Source organism: Sprattus sprattus (assembly GCF_963457725.1).
Source record: "Sprattus sprattus genome assembly, chromosome: 2".
Lineage (NCBI taxonomy): Eukaryota > Metazoa > Chordata > Actinopteri > Clupeiformes > Clupeidae > Sprattus > Sprattus sprattus.
Genome location: NC_137921.1, coordinates 46,983,366 through 47,001,411, shown reverse-complemented (window position 1 = coordinate 47,001,411; position 18,046 = coordinate 46,983,366). Strand labels below are relative to the sequence as shown.

General features: G+C 42.2%; 1 protein-coding gene across 1 annotated transcript in view; it reads left to right on the top strand.

Moving 5' to 3' along the window:
- LOC308382945 (small conductance calcium-activated potassium channel protein 2-like) overlaps positions 1–5,982 on the top strand; it is a gene marked incomplete at both ends in the record, with an annotated part of 51,798 nt that extends 45,816 nt beyond the window's left edge. The window contains 4 exons of the mRNA XM_080860497.1: positions 526–636; positions 1,036–1,163; positions 5,124–5,193; positions 5,686–5,982. Of these exons, the coding sequence (XP_080716623.1) occupies positions 526–636; positions 1,036–1,163; positions 5,124–5,193; positions 5,686–5,982 (606 nt within the window). The remainder of the gene's footprint in view (positions 1–525; positions 637–1,035; positions 1,164–5,123; positions 5,194–5,685) is intronic.
- Between the last annotated feature and the right edge of the window lie 12,064 nt (positions 5,983–18,046).

Sequence of the window (18,046 nt, the reverse complement as noted above, 5' to 3'; positions counted from 1 at the left end):
TCATTTTTCTGCAAATAAATGATCTAAATGACAATATTTTTATTTGAAATTTGGTAGGAATGTTGCCAGTAGGTTATAGAATAAAACAAAAATGTACATTTTACTTTAACACATACCAATAAATAGTAAAACCAGAGAAACTGATAATTTTGAAGTGGTCTCTTAATTTTTTCCGCGGCTGTATATATATATATATGTGGATATATATGAAAATGAATACCGTGTCATATGAGTGCATAGATGCAAATAACAGTTATTCTCCACTCCCTTTGATGTTGCGCCATTTGCAGACTATTATTACATTACCCACGTAGCTCACAGCTTGTTACCCTATGGAATTCGGGCCCAATGTGGTTTCCTTAATGTGCCCCATCTTATAAAACATGAGAGGATTAAGGAAATCAGAATGTTCCGGTATCAAGACTTTTGTGTTCGCGCTTCTATTACTACTGGAGACAGGAGTGTGGCAGTGATGCCAGGAGGCTGGTTTGACTAAAGCTGCTGTGTCATCTGTTCCTCCCGCAGGGGGCTGGCTGCACAGCGCTGGTGGTTGCCGTCGTGGCCAGAAAGCTGGAGCTGACCAAGGCAGAGAAACATGTCCACAACTTTATGATGGACACTCAGCTCTCCAAAAGAGTGAGTCTGTCAGCTTGGGGATGTAAAAGTGCTAAAGTGTGTTCTTGTGCTGTACCCATAAATGTGATTCTTTCCTGTACAGAACTTTTAGGTTCTTATGAATATAGAGGTATTGAAGCTTTTAATGGATTTCAGCATGGCCTTTAACATAATGTCACTTAATTTCTATTTAATTAATGTACTATTATATTTTGTATATTTCAGGTTATTTACTGTGAGTTCCTTAATAAATACTGAAGTAGTAATAACATTTGTAATTTCATTATTGTTATAACAGACTTACTAACAGCAATATTATTGCATGTATGTTTCAAAGACACACTTTGTGCACTGGCTCATCCCTACATCATCATAGTGCTTTTGATGCCTCATGACCATATATGTTTTCCTGTGTTGCAGGTCAAAAACACGGCTGCTAACGTACTCAGGGAAACATGGCTCATCTACAAACACACCAAGCTGGTGAGGAAGATCGACCATGCCAAGGTCCGCAAACACCAACGCAAGTTCCTGCAGGCTATTCACCAGTGAGTGCTTGTGGGGCCCAACCTTTTTTATTTTCTCATCCAAGTGCTGTATTCTTCTTTAAAAATAAATAAATAAAAACAAGACAGCTACTTTAAAACAAGAAATAGCTTTGTCCGTAAATGAAGCATAAAATATGATGTGCTACACTGTCTGTGTTTTTTTCCGGGAGTGATTTTTCCGGAGAGTGTGTGCAGATAGAATACTCTACAGGTACACCCAGGTGCACAGTCTTAGGTGGCGCACTGATCTGAGTCAGTGGAGCAGCAGCACTTAACCACAGCCACACAACTCCCGTGTGAGCTCCTTACAGTCCCTAACACGGCTTTCCTTTCACTAGCTTTTCAGTCTTTATATGTATAGAGCTTTTTATCCCCCCACACAGAGTAGGAAAGTAAGAGTGAAGGAACTGCACTCCCTGTTCTGAGGTTGGGGCAGTTGGGAGTACCGCCTCCGGTATGTGTTGTCCCTGCCGAAGCCTTTCTCAAGTCGGAGAGTAACAGGAAACCGGCTGCTAGACAGGTTTTTTTTTTTTTCCTAAAGGGTGGTGTTGTTATGAAGAACCAAGCACTTTCCTTGACTCTCCTTTATGTCCCATATTGCAAGTTAATAATAACTCCATGCAATGGTAGTCTACATACAGTTGATCAAAATAAGACAAAAGGAGGTCGTAGGATACAGTATTTTCTCAAAACCATCAAATAAGCACTGAGCAATGCAGTCAACGTGAGCTGTTTGAATCTAAATTTAGTCTGTCCGCAAAGCTCAGATAAAAAGTTGTTTTCTCCAGTCTTTGCTTTGAAAGTGTTTCTATGTGTACATCTGAGGGTTTTCCTAAAACCTCTGTTCTGTATTCTGTCTTTGTTTTGCCCAATCAACGTACAGAGCTCAGAAGTAAGTTGTGTCTTTCCTGTTCTTTACACCGTCAGTCCCTCACTATCCCTTTCTCACCCCTTTTGTTTCTGGGTCCTTGTGAAAAGCAGACGTGATTGACATGATTTGTTTACATGCATGAAGTTTGAAGCTGGATGCTGGATGACAATCCCTTTTTCTTTTTTTCTTTTTTTTTCTTTTGTTTTGATTGCCCTCACAAGAGAAGTCTACCCTTTTTTGAGTTGATGAATGCATCTCACACATACTGCATACACACACACACACACACACACACACACACACACACACACACACACACACACACACACACACACACACACACACACACACACACACACACACACACACACACAGCCTCAACACAAAGCCTCTGAAGAGAAACAAGAAAAAAGTAGGAAACAGCATCTTGCCAAGCTTCAAATGTACCAGCTTGCTCCCCCAGATTCCGATCATCCGACCCAAACCTGTCCAGACCTCCATAATGGCTCGCACTGACTGTCTTAGTTCCCTGACCCCGTCTCACCCAGCCCTGTGCCTTTTCCTTAAACACCTACCCCACAGTCATACCTTATCACAATTACAATCCCACAAATTGGTTTTGGCCAATGCGGCGAGGACATTCAATCACCCTGATGGTGTATTTCACTTGAGTGATGGATATTTCCCCCTTGCCTATTCCCTCTCCCTCTTGGTCCTCCCTTTTGAAAGAGACGTTCCCTCCCTTCTCTTTGGCTATGGGAATGAAATGTTCTGCTGAGCACATCAATTTGTATATAATGCATTTGGGCTTAGTTTTCATAGGGTCACATAAAATCCTCCCAGGCCTTAATGCATACAATCATAAATTTCAACAAACAGCCTACACCTGAAGGCTTCCATAAAGCCTGACTTTGCTGCGCCATGCCAAACAGGGATGGACACGGTGTTCCACGGGCCCGTCTCTCTCCCAACCGCCCTACTGCAGGTGGGGCATCATCAGCTGCAGGACACCCTTATGGAGCTCTGGCCTGCCAAGGGATCGACACTGACCAATTTTGGACATCTCAAAATTGGGAGCCCATTGTTATGAAGCACGCTCATATTTATGTACATTTTTTTTTTTTTTTTTTTACTTGTTTAATTCCTTAAAAAAAAAAAAAAACTGGTTTAGAACTGAATGGTTTGAGGTATTTGAGTGCACTCTGTTTCTATCTATATTTTGCTTATAGCACGAGGAGATGGCGGTTAGGATAAGGAGCAGTTTGATGTGTATGTATGTGTATGTGTCTGTGTGTGTGGGGGGGGGGGGGGGTGGTGTGGTTGATTGACGTCTGATTGCACTCTGTAATCTGTTTTTATTTTTGTTTGAAAAGTGACCGCTTGCCACGTTCAGGGTTCGCGGAGCGTGTAATGGGGGTGTAGGGGGTAAGGGGGATGTCATGGGATGCTCACACATGGCCGCCTGATAAGCACACAGTGAAAGGAGACTTGTGCCTTGTAATTGCTCTAGAATGAGCAGACACTCATATTCATATTAGGATTCCCACTGGGAGGTTGCTCTTTAAGATGAAGCCCGTGGGAGCTTGCAGTATGTTTATTTCCACAAAATGTGCCTGATGTAGACTACCCTGGGCTAGCAGAATATAATATGTTTGTAAGAACAATACTGATTTAATGCACTACTAATAATATTTTATTAAATATCAATTAAACCACAGAAATATTGCACATGGCGAAAGAGAAGCATTCAGTGAAGGGCTTAAATGGTGACCTTATGTACTTAATCCATTCACACACAATCTCTTCCCTGCTTTGCCTGATCTTAACACAACTTTCCCTTTCCGGCTTTTGTCTTGAAATGTGGAAGGGTGGGAGTTGAACGGGCTTCCCCCTCACTTAAAACACTTTGCCTCACCATTACTGTCTCACCACAAATGACAAAACATGGAATGTTAAGACGCCATCCAGATTTCTTTCCACAACACCTGTCACCACTTTAGGCCTCAGCTTCCAGCTGTGTCCCTCCCCCTGTGCCCTTGCAATCTCTTCATCTGTTTGTGTAGGGAATAGGCAAGAGGGAGTCACCCCCATCGCTGGCCCATTGTGTGCACAGTGCCATGTTATTAGGCCGATAAAGTTACAACATCTGCGCTGATTAAAGCAAAACAAAGCCTGTTTGGTTCCTTAACCTTTCCTGCAGATTGCCTCTGTTTGTTCTTGAAGGTGCTTCCTTTCACAGCCTGTGTCGCCTGAGCTTAGAGCGTTTACAGCACATCGCTGGGAAAGGACTTGTTTTTACTAACATTCCTTGATCCAAAGGCTAACTTCCATACATGGGATATGCTAGGCTAATAAAGAGTGGTATGGTTTGGCCTTTTTTCTAATTGTTTCATTGACTATGTTTAAAATACCAAGTTGATTCTATTGTCAGAATGACCTTTTAAGTGACTTAACTTTTCTTTTTTGGCATATTCCCATTTTATATTTGTGTCCAATTTTGTGAATGCTGGACTCCAAGCCAACCAAGTGGCCCCAACAGTTTATCCATTCGATTTATTTTTAGTGGTCTTTGATATTGGTTACACCAACATCCAGTCCCTATCTGCAATGCTTGTTGCCCACAGCAACCCTGAGTTGGCTTGGTGGCATACACAACCTGACCCGAAGCTAATGTGGTTTCTTGTGTCTTCCGAGGCGTTGTTTGTTTGTGCACGAGAAAGGGCACAGATTGTGGGGGATGAGAACGTGCGAGAGGGAAGGAGTTAGACAAAGATGGAGAGTGAGTCATGTATCAGTGCTGAGAATGCTGTCACATAATTGAGACTCATTTTGTTTCCCCACGCCCCCTGTGGCTGACTAAGTTTGCATGTTTGCGATTGCATTTCGTTTTTAATTTTTTTTATTTTAATTTTTAAAAACGAATTTCACAGTCTCGACATGGGAGGACATGTGCATGTCGGCTGCTCTTGACACACCCTGTCTTTTTTTTCTCCTTCTCCACCCTCAGTCTCTGCCTAAGCATCCGTCACATGCTCCATCATGTTGTCAACTAACGCAATCCCCCCCCCCCCCCAACCTCTCCTCCACAGACTCAGAAGTGTGAAGATGGAACAGCGAAAGCTGAACGACCAAGCAAACTCACTTGTTGACCTAGCCAAGGTAAGAGTGAAGTGTGGCCTCTGGATCTGGCTCCATGTTTGTGCTTCAGCCAGGGCTGCACTCTATTTTCCAGACAGTCAGTGCTCGTAAATACAGTGAGATAATAACTTGGTGACTGCTTTGTTTACCAATGCTGCTGCTTTGTTTTGCTGCTTTACTTTACAGTGTGTTAACACCTCAGATAACAAAGTTGAAAGTTTCCTTCCATTGCTTTATTATGCCTAACCCTGTTCTCCCTCATCATTCTCTCTTTTTTTTCTTTCTTTCACTCTCTTTTCTCTCTCATTCTCTACACCCATTCACAATCCTTTTTCTCTTGTTTACCAACCTTGTCCTTCCTCATCTGGCTTATTCTACTTTCTTTTTGCATTTCTCTCTCTCATTCTCCCTCTCAATCTTTGCCCCGATCTTCCCTTCTATCCCCACTTCAAACCCTTTCCCCCATCTCCATCCTCCTTTTTCCTTCACCATCTATCCATCCTTCTGCCCCAGACCCAGAATGTGATGTATGACCTGGTGACAGAGCTGCAGGAGCGCGGCGAGGAGCTGGACAAGCGCATCGGCACACTGGAAGAGAAGCTGGACGCCATCGGCGTCAGCCTGCAGGGCCTGCCCGGCCTGCTCTCTCAGGCCATCCTGCAGCAGCAGCGTGACTTCCTGAAGAGCCTGGCACACCGCGCAGTCCAGCAGCGGCCCGGTTCGCAGGGCTCCGAGCCCTCCTGGACGCCCACCCGCCAGCGCCGGCGCTCGCCGTCCACCGCGCCACACACTTCCTCCGACAGTGGATAGCACCCCCCCGGCCACCATAACCTCCCGAACCCTACCCTCAACCCTTATATGACTCAATTCAACCACCACCTTCCATCCACACCCCACCATACACCCCCACTGCACACTGACCACCTCTGCCACTCCTACAACTAACAACACTGCTTCAAAAATGACTTAGTGAAAAAACAAAGCGTATCGAAGTCAACAAATAACTTTCAGCAGAAGAAAGGAAATTTGGAACAGTGATGAATGACCACCTATCCAAAAACACAAACAATCACGAACAACAGAAAAGAAAATAACGATAAAAATTAAACACTGGCAGAAAAATTATTTTAAATAAAAAAAATGGTAGAGATATGGTTTATGTTTAGCCATTGTATGGCTGTTAAAGTTAGCTTTTTTGTAAAGCCCTTGTATAGTTAACTTGACTTAGCCTAGGGTGTTGGGGTGATGCTGGCAATCTCAGCAGAATGTTCTGGAATGAGACAGAAGGAGCCAATGCAATGCAATCAAACTCTGATCGAATGGGCAGAGGACAGGAGGTCAACAGTGTGGTTTTGGGAGAGTAAATGGACTGTTAGATGACAAGCGTCCAGCATGTTAGTCCAGGTGCCAGCCGAGAAGGCCCTTGGAAGCTCTGAGTTCAGGTCAACACTTGAAGGCAATAAGCAGAGAAGGAGGCAGGGAGGCCATTTTGTCGCACCTGACTGACACTGACTGTTGGGGGAAATAGAAATAAATAATATATATTAATATATAGCTTTATAGGTATTTTAGGGTGTGATGGGTTCATTGGAGCAGGATTCCAATTTTGGCATGTGAAGGGATCTGGATTATTTAACACTTATGTCTTATTACTTCCATTCAAAACAACAATAACGAAACAGACTGTTCACTATGCTTATATAATGCATGCACATATTGTTGTGTTTTATTTTTTACCTTGCACTTGCACTTGCACAGACCCCCCAACCTTTATTTTCACTAAACTGCCAAAATTCCAGCCCAACATCTAACATTTTATGTATGCAGATAAAACCAAGAAAAGATGAAATACGCTTCCATCTGTTTTTAAGAACGGCAATCAATATTTAAATATATTTATGTATACATTCTATTCATTTTCAAAGAACAGCAAGATATTAATTCCACTCATCGTTTATCAGAGCTTCCAAGGGTCCTCAAAGCACGGAGGACCACAGCCAGTGTTCTACTGGACGGCCTTTTGGTCGAGGATGTCCTCCGACAGCTCTCCTGATAAGACTGGGAATTAAACCCCGCCCCTTGCATGTTTCAATGCAAATGGTGATGGAGCAACTCTTTGGGATGGCTTTATGTTCATTTTCTTTTCTCTCCTATTGTTTTTTACAGAGATTCTTTTTTATCATTTACCTAGAATTTTTATAGAGGTAGAATAGCTAATAAAATGTTATTAAAGAGTGGCAGCAAAAGAGATCTAAACATGCATTCCTGGTTCTATGACTAAAATTCACTGAGGAAAAATAAAAACCACATGCATACTTACATACACACCGAAAGTAGACAAACAAATTTAACAACAGTGTGGTGCACATTCGGTTACTTACCACTTACAAGTTTCCAGAATTGGTTTCCAGTTAAATACCTAGGATGACACTATTGGACATGTGATGTTTTTTACGGGTTCCAAAACAGCAAACTGCCTTTATTGTGTGTCTTTGGCCTTGTTGACAAAGCTGTAGCACCTTTACATAATGCTGGGCTCCAATGTAAGAATAAATCCTTAAAACAAACTTTTTTACAGCCTCTTGCTTGATACATATACTCTTTTTGTGGTGTACAGCAAATTATAGCACACACATATTTGCAAAGACAAAGATTGTTTCAATCTCATTCTCATTTCTGTGATATATATATATGTGTTAAGATACATAAGACCATGCTCAGTTCACAGTGGTGCTTTGGATATCTTAGTTCAAAACATACAGAGTGAAACATCCTGATATGCAATTCTATTTATGGTGTATCACGTGTGTGTTTAAAGGGGTAGTTAATCTAAAATTCATGCAAACATACAAAACTCCTCACAAATGTAGGCCTACAATGCCTTATGTCAGTGACCAAAGACTGCTCACTGCTTTCACGGTAAAAAGATAGTTAGGATATTTACAATTTATTTCAGTTCATAAAAGCCATTTGGAAACAAGGTATGGAACTACATGCATTAAGATATGGCGGTAATATATCATAAGCAGGGAACCATTGTGAAGGTTGTCATAAGGGTTTACAACAGTAATTTGATCAATTGTCCCTTCTGTTGCTTGATATTAGCTTTCAGTGGTGCTGGGTTGTGTGCCGACAACAACCAAATGCTTAACACCCAGAAGACTGTGGAGATCATCATGGACTTCAGGCAGGCTAAGAACCATGTGCACACACCCCCATCTACTCAAACGGGGGCTGTAGTAGGGCGTGTGTTAAACTTCAAGTTCTTTGGCATCCACATCTCTGGTGATCTCACCCAGTCCCAGAACTCCTCCATCCTGGTCAAACAGTGCCGTTACTTACTACGGAGCCTTAAGATAGCTCACCTTTGTCACAGGATCCCGGTGGACTGCTTCCACGGTACCACTAAGAGCATACTCACAAGCTGCATCTCAGTGTGGCAAGTGCTATGCATCAGACCATGAGGCACTCCAGCGGGTGGTGAAAACTGCCCAACGGATCATCGGCACCCAGTAACCCACCATCAACAACATTTATCACAAATGCTGGCTGGGAAGGACCATCACAAAGGATTCCTCCCACCCTAACCACCCACCGTCCTCCCATCCACCAGGCGTTACAGCAGCCTCTGCTCCCACACCAGCAGGCTCCCTGAGAGCCTCTTCCCTGAGGTTGTGACCCTGCTAACCTCTCTAGTAGCATTGCACTCATTTCTGCACTGTTTACATGACCAGTTATTTGCACTATTTATATTTTACACAGACTGAAACACTCTACATAATTAACCAACTGTACATATGCAGTTAATTCTGTACATACAACCCTACATTTGCACTCTATTCTCTAACTCAGTCCATTTCTCTGTCCAATATACATATTCAACATTTTTGCTTTTGCTTAAACTTCATATATTGTAACTCGTCACTGTCCATCACTGTATATATTGTAAGATATAATGTAACTTAAGTTGTAGTTACTTTTCCTGCACTTTTCTGTAAATGAATCAACATTTTTGTACTTGTGGTTAGATGCTAACTGCATTTTGTTGGCTTTGTAGCCGCACTCTGCACATTGACAATAAAACTGTATCTAATAAAATCCAACAATTACTCTTAAAAATTAGATTTACAGTTAAAGTGCCGGTCTTTAGGGCATAAAGTGAAACCATGATACATGTTTTGACAATTAAAATTTTCAATTTGGCACTTGTATGTCATATCATTAAGTGGGAAGTCATGTCATAATGCATAAATGTCTAAGTGCTAAACTCAGCGCTAAAATATTTGTACTTAGTAGTTGTACTGCAGTAGTTGTACTGCTATCCAAATATAACAGTAGCCATCGGGTACAGTCTTGTGCAGTGGGTAAACCTCACAACCCTACATCTTAAGAGACGTGCTCCTTAAGAGATGAGCACCCATGGGTTTTAGCCTCCTTCCTAGCATGGCTGCCTACCATGCCAGAGCTTGCTAATTTGAGTGCATTGGGTACAGTGCAGTGCAGTGGAAGTCCCCTCACTCAACCTACCTCTGAATTCATTAATTTTCTTCTGCCTCATTCATTTTATGGTCATTTTCCACAATGTTCTGGGTCCACTGGCAAAAGCCACAGTATCTTCCCTGCTGGTCTGTGAATTATGGTAGATTTACTGTTAATCCCGACGCAGCTCTTTAGTTAGCTGTGGGCCGCTCGCCAACCACTCTGCAATCATTAAATTATAATCTGTGAGGTCATTCTGGATCACATCAAAACTTCAAAGGCAGCATTTTAGCCAGCGCAGTATGGGCTCTCCTACTTAGCCGCACTCCTGAGGTAAGCTCCTTTCGCCGCAGGTTCTTGAGCGTGGGAATGCGCGCTTATGGGAAAAGTCAGTCAGGTCTGAATTTTCATTTGGTCACCATGCCACATAAGTACCCACTGGGGCCTATGGTTCTGAAAGCACGTGATATGGAAGGTGACATCTGCTATTCTCACTTGGGTCTTTGAATTAATTAGGCATGTCGTCCACCCACTGGTGCAGGCATCTTAGACTGTGGACGCACAGTACTGCCACTCTGCTGATGGTACTGCACTGCCAGAGCACTGCTAAAGCTAAGCTCCACTCTACTCTGGAGAGGGTGGTTATAGGTAGGGTGGGCAATGAGCAGATGGCCTCCTCTGCCCAACTCTTGGGTCTACGGCAATTACCCTATCCATCTCCCCCATCCCTATCCTCTCGACACGTTATCTTCAACCCCCATCCTCTGGCCAGGGTCTGCAGTCTTGGGATGCAATCCATGCTGGAGGCAAAATACTTTTTATAGCTGTAGCTCTTACCCTCCCCCCCTCTCTTCCCCCATCACACTGCATGTGAATGTACTGAGGCCAAGATGGCTTCCTGGAAACGTCACAGGAGAAAAGAGGAAGGAGAAGAGGGAGATGGAAGAGAAGGAGGAAAGGACCAGAAAGGGAGAGGAAGATGAATATGTTCTGTCCCATGTACGTGCTGTTCTAGATATGAATGACACCATAATTAGATGCTCTGGGGCAACAGGGAAGCATACATGTGTGGGTATTAAAAGCTGGGGGGTTTCCCTGTCTTTGTAGCCTACTCTAAGTGCTGGGTCCCTAAGTGGGAAGCTGGGCTTGGTGAACAATGAAGTGTCCTTTAGAAAAAACCTGATTTGTCCAAAGCTTCGGTTCCTTGAGGTTCTCTGGCATGTGGGCAATGGTGACCTTGATTCTATTAGAGACAAAGCAACCACATTAATGCCATACTGAGGAATAGTATGCTGTAGGGTACAAGCTTGAACATCTGTGGTTTAGATGAATGGTTCAAACCCATGGAAAAATGGTCTTAAACCAATTCACAATAAATCTCTAGTGGGAGAGAATGTCAAAAGGAAACAGAATGTGAAACACAAACTTTATCTGACATGATATCTTATCCGAAGATTTAGTTTGAAGTGTTTTGTCCTGTCACTTTAATTTCAAAGAGATAAATACATGCACGCAATGTCTAAGTAACAAGGTCAAGTATTTCAATAAGAACTGTCTTCCACCATCCCTCAAACACACTTACATGCTTTGAGTTTCCAGGCAGACAAAAAGAGATCACAACTACCAATGCTTCCATCTTTATAGACATCACTCATATTTTTGGACTGCTGCCATTTCAAAACGCTTTGTTGGGCCAGTGGTTTTCATTAAGGAGATGATGGCCAAGGATGTCTGCTCGTATGCATCACATGCTGCCTAAAATATCTGTGTTCTCGTGATAAAAAAAGTGTTATTGGGCGCCAACACATTAATGCCCCCATAATTGGTCATCATTTTGTGGGCCGTTACACAGACGAGCATGTTAGTATGGAGAAATAAACAACATAACTTGATATTCACTCTCCCCGTTCACTTGTATCTCGCAATTCTCTTGCTTGTTTGCTGACCTCAAATGAAGACATAATCGAGTCTTTGTAAAACTGCTCTGAGAGCCACACAAAAATAAGAAAAAAAGAAAAAAACTCCTCCATCTGAAGTGCCTATACTGCGAAGGATTCAACTTGGTTTCCGTCGCATTTGCAATCCTTATTTTTTTCAAGGGCTTTCAATTTCTCAGCCCTCTTACATAATTTTGTTTAAACCTTTGACAATGTTTCTTACAATAGGGCGCTTAGACCTCTGTGGCTGAGAGCAGATTAGTGGAGAGGTGGGCTCGATTGGCGTATTCTGCCCATTCTTCTGTGCTATTGCAGTTAAATACAGACAGAACTCAATAAACCATCACCTGCTTACACTGCACATCTTGAGGCGGTGACTAGCGCGCAATTCTCTCTTGCTATCTTTAGTCAAGATCCTTCAAAATAAACCAACCATGACACATCCCAATACCACACAAGAGGAGAGCCCCGATAAGATGGAATCCTTTTAAATCCACTTAAATCAATAATTAAAATAGGTACCCACCCCCGGCCCACAACTCCCACAACTATGTTACTTGCACGCAAGCATATAGAAATACACATAGACACGCACACATATAGAGGTCCACATAGACATGCACATACATATACATCATCCATCCTTTCCTTTTCATATCACAAGCTTCCACGTCTCACAAACCTGTGCTTATGACAGGACCACAGCTGCTGTCCACTCCAGCAATTCCTTTGAATATTTAATCATTTAAAAAATAACAGACAGCGTGCCTGCACTTTGTTCATTTTTATGAGTTATTTTTTGCAACTCTGAGTGTTTCTTTGTGGCCTAAAACCCCGATATGCATCGAAGTGAAGGGAGAAAAATAGGTAAAGTGGATTAACTGATAAATGGATTGATAAATGATTCATTTGTGAATGTTTGCATTTAGCAAGTTTGTTTGGATAGCACGGTTCAGGGCGTTTCAAAGAGCCCAAAATAACCGACTGCACTTAAATGACGCTAATATCTCTCCCATGCACCATCGCACAGAGAAATGTGAATGTCACATGGGGTCACGCTCATCCTACTCTCCTTCTGATGACATCCACAGTACCATGATTTTTTACTGTGCGTCTGCTGCACAAGGGTAATTGGGAAGGTTTCGGAGAGGGGGTGGGGGGGGGGTAGATGGTGACTCGATGGTCTGTGGCTCTCTGTAATGTCCGGCCAGACCGATTGAAGCGGCGGCTGTCTTTGAAGCATAACATTTACCAACAAGAAAGAGAATCCACTCGCAGACACCCCCCAGCTCAACCTTTAGAAATGAAACAAATTCACCCAAGTCCTTGCTACGGCCCAGCACCACCACTGATGTCAGGGGTTATGAAACCACAGCCACCGTTAAAGCCTGATTCTCCTCTCGGACCAGAAGGATAAAAACTACATGAGGTTGTGCTTAATCAACTATGTCATAATTGTGGTTTGCTTTTGACATTAGATGACCAGGGGTTTTGACATTTTAGGGGGAAATTCAATCAAGGAAATGACATTTCATTTGGCCTTTGCCAAATTCCTTTACAGAACCTCCTCATTTGCATAGAAATGGTAAGAGCATTCACTGAGTAACACAGGGTTTGTTTGAATAGGAAATGCAGGCACAACTGACTTTCTCAGAAACAACCTCACACTAAGGAAAAACAAAGGAAGATCATTGAAATGGTCCTTTTTCTCTTGTTGAAATTGTAAATATCCAATATTGGACAATTAACATCACACCAGGTGTGTGCTTACAGCATTTTGTCAGTGATGAGAACTTAAACACAACAACTGTTGACATGTCCCTTACATTTTACATGCAATTTCACGGATATCTCATTAATTCACTTTTATAACTTGGTCTGTCAATTTTGTTAACTCATTCCAAATTCTCACGATACTCAGTTGACAGGGCAAGTAGTCTATTAAACTGGGTTTCCAGTGTTTCAGGACTTATCCTGAGTGGAGGCCAGACAAAGGCGAAGCCCAGAGTCAGCTTGTTTTTGAACACGCTCCAAACCATTGTGGTCACTTCACCACAAGTGAAATGGTATATATTTATGGTGCAAGTTCAGACCCTTTTAAGTTTGACAATATTGTATTATGTTTCAGACTCATCTTAAAATGGATTAAATTCATTTCCATCTTATCGATCTAATCATAATACTTCACAGTGACAAAGCAAAAATAGATTGTTGGACTTTTTGGTAATTTATAAAAGGCTGAATAAGTATTCAGACCCTTCACTTCGTACCTTCCCAGCAATGGCAGCCACTTCTTGGGAATGATCCCACTAGCTTGGCACACCTTTCTTTTGGAAGGTTCACCCATTCTTCTTGGCAGAATCGTTGAAGCACAACGAGGTTGGATGAGGCGCGTCATGCTTCAGGTTGTTGTCTTCTTGAAATGTAAACCTTCACCCCAGCCTGAGATCCTTGACCACACTGGAAAAGGTTTTCACTCACACTATATTTTTCTGCATCCATCTTCCCCTCCATCCTGACTAGTCTCCCCATCCTTGTCGCAGAACAACATCCCCACAGCATGATCCTGCCACTCTGTTTGACTGTAGGGATGGTATTAATGAGGTGGCGCTCAGTGCCTGGTTTCCTCCACACACGGCATGTGGTACTGTGGCCAAATAGTTCAATCTTCATTTCAGATCAGACCAGAGGATTTTGCTTCACATGGTCTGAGTGTCAGTCAGGTACATTTTTGGCTCCCATTGGGCTGTTATGTGCCTTTTAGTGAGGAATGGCCTCTGTCTGGCCACTCTACCATAAAGGCCTGATTGGTGGAGTCCTTCTGAAAGGTTCTCCCATCTCCATAAGGGAACTCTGGATCTCATTCATAGTGACCATCGGGCTCTTGGTTGTACAGTATGTCTGACAAAATCGCTTCCATTTGAGTATGATGGAGGTTACTGTGCTATTGGGCACTTTCAATTGCTGGATGCATTTTCTTGTATCCTTCCAAAGATCTGGCTCTTGACACCATACTGCCTCACAGGTCTGCAGGCAATTCTCAAAAATGCCATGGTTTGGTTAACACTCACCATTGAAGGAGATGTAACTCAGGATTAAAGATCAGAATTAGTAATGTTTGAACATCATATTCAATTGTATTTTAAATCTATATATAGCTCTTAATTAGACTTAGGTTGGAATGTAAGGTTCTCTGGTTAAGTGTCTTGCCATCTGGAATACTGTGTCCTAGGGATAGAAGGAGGTGTGATGAAATAGGTGTTTTCACAAACTCTTATCACAGGTCATATCAGGGTCTCATTGTATTCCTTATACCCCCACCCCCATGAGACAGGTTTCTGAAACATTTGCTCATGGCTAGATCCTCTAATCAACAGCTTCACCCGTGAACCAACATTGTGGCAGTTCCTGTATCAGAGTAGCTGCCTGATACATATTCATGTAGGGTCAGCGTTATTGGTTGACACCCACTCTTATGTTTAGGATACTTAAACTTGGACTGTTTCAATGTCTTATCAGAGACACAGTGAAATCTTCCCCTTTCTCTTGATGCGCATAAAGCCTGTTTCCTGATTGATTATTCTCCGACTGAGTCGCCACCTATCTGTGGTATTAGACAAAATACTGACACCATCAGCTGAGACACCTAAATGAGACACCTATGTTCAATGAATTCAAACAGGCACAGGTAGACTCCAATCAAGTTGTAGAAGCATCTTATCAACCATTGATAGAAGAAGGATGCACCAGAGCTCAGTTGCAAGTACCATAACAAAGGGTTTGAATACTTATGTATATGGGACATTTAACTCCATACACCGGCTTTTGCTTTGTCATTGTGGAGTATTTTGTGTAGACTAATGAGGAAAAAATTATTTTAATCCATTTCAGGTTGAGTCTGAAACTAAACAAAATATAGAAAACTTGACAGTCCGAAAAACTGTCTGAATTCAAAGTACATCAAAATGACCACAGCCAATGAGGCTAGATGCTCTGGGTAGAACGACTAAAATAACCATATATGCTCTATTACACCTTGTAATTTATCAACTCGTTAGCTACAGTGTAACACCTTGTCAGAGAATGCTATTTGTTGATGAAATGAGATGTAATGAGTGTTGATAAGTAATGTATGTAAGTGAGAAACATATGGTTTTGAACACAAGAAATGTACAGAAAGGTGCATCTATAGAAATCTGCACCATGCTGAAGTTGGTCATCTGTGGACTTTGCCCTAAGACTCTATTTAAAAATAGAGCAGCCAACGCTTTTGCAGAGCTTTGGAAGTTAGAGCACACTATTATTTGATTGTAAAGATTCCTTAAAATACTTGTGGTCTGTGTCAATTTAGACTAAGGTTGTTTTTTATTTATTCATACCTTTTATTTTTGTGTGAATGGATGGATGGTTTTGTAAGCTCTGCCAGCGACACTTGACCACAGAACCGCACTTTCATAAAAATGAAATAAAAACAAACTCTTTGGGCTCGAAGAGGAATATCACAGATATGTTCACCTGAATGAAATGGATGTGCAGTGAAGCCCATGCGCCCAAATCACTCAATCTCACTGTAAGAAAAAAGAAGAAGGAGAAGGGCATGGGAAAGGAAAAGCAAGTCTCATGAAAAATGCAGGAAAAATAAAAAGCAGTGGCAACGTAAACAGCAAGCTGCTTTTGATTCTGGGTGAGTAGACAGGAGACGCCTAAGCATGGAAATCAAAGTGCAGGAAAGAAATGGTCAAGGGGAACTTTCGATACACAATTCCGTGAGTGGCTGCTAATAATAAAGAAACCAGACTGTAACTGTACAATTTCCCCCCAAAAAAGAGAAATATAAAGAAACCAAGTGGATAACAACAGCAGCAAATACTATGTAACTGAATAATTACAGTGCCTATGTTTACATGCAGTGACAACATATTATTTAGCTACAAAGTCATACTGTGTTACCTATGTTTGCCTGTTTGCCTCAGCTTGTATGCAATGTAGTCTTATAGTTTGCTTTTATCAAGTACACTACTGTACCGCTCACAGCAGTTCTGCCTGAAAGGCCTGTACTCTCTTTGTTACAGCTATGACACTCTCCAAAAGCCTTGACCCTATTTGTTCAAAGCCGGCCTTACGCTCCTGGCACATCCACAGATCACCACAACACACACACACACACACACACACACACACACACACACACACACACACACACACACACACGCACACACACACAAACACACACACACACACACACACACACACACACACACACACACACACACACACACACACACACACACACACACACACACACACACACACACACACACACACACACACACACACACACACACTGCTCTGTTAATCAGTTACTTCCGATCGCACAACAACACTTAATGGCACAGAGACAGCGGGATTAGCCTCAAGTCAAAACACACAGCACCCATAGTGTCATCCTAGCCACGCACCTTGAAGTGTACCTGGCTCAGCCTTTAAGTGTGCAGGGGATTAAGAGGTAATTACCAACCAATGCATGATCTCATACCTGCTGGGTTATCTGGGGCCCAGATGGGGCACCTGCACTTACAACCGCTCTTTACCTCACTTCATCCCGATACACAGTTTTCTTTCCCTGCACTGATTGGGAGCCATGTGATTTCCAGGCCAAGCACAATCCAGTCAAGCCAATCATTTTGATACAGTACTTGTGCACTCATTTACAAACAAAGTGTTATGCACCAATGTGCTGGCTAAAAATCAGTCATTGAAAATGAAAACATACACAATAGCTAACAATAGTTTAAATTCAACCAGTGGTCATGTTCAGTGCTCTCTTTTCAGTCTTCAAAACTGACGGGATAATTATGATCTAATCACTGAGGTTTACTCAACCAACAATGGCAAGCAGTTTTCATACTGTTTCTTACATCAGCATTGGGTGGGTTTAATACTTAATATTTAAATAGGTTAATGCGCACTTTATAAGATATGTTATATGTCTTATACGTCAAATAATACCAAGAAATAAGAGGCATTAAACATCTGCTATCCTTTATATTCTCACAATGGCAACAACAAAATGCACTCAAAGGCAGTTTCTTTCCCAAGCTGAACTGAAACGGTCCACAGGGTACATTATCTCCTGGACAAATATGATAGGGCCATTACAGAACTGTCATAAATACCAGGATATGGCTCAGTAGCTCCAGAGGAGAATTCCTGAAAATGTATGACTACATCAATTACAATGATTAAGTGAAGCCCCCTAACCTCCTCTCTGTCCGACAAGCTTGAGTGCCTGCATTTGAGGTATGGTTTAACATGGTTACACTCCCATGTGGCCTTCTCATCACATTGTGTCAAATAATTTATCGAGATTTCAGCTCTTGTCAAAATTGTATTTCCTTGGCTATGCTACTGTGAGTGAATCTGTGTGAATGAGTGAGTGAGTTAGGCCTTTTGAGCGA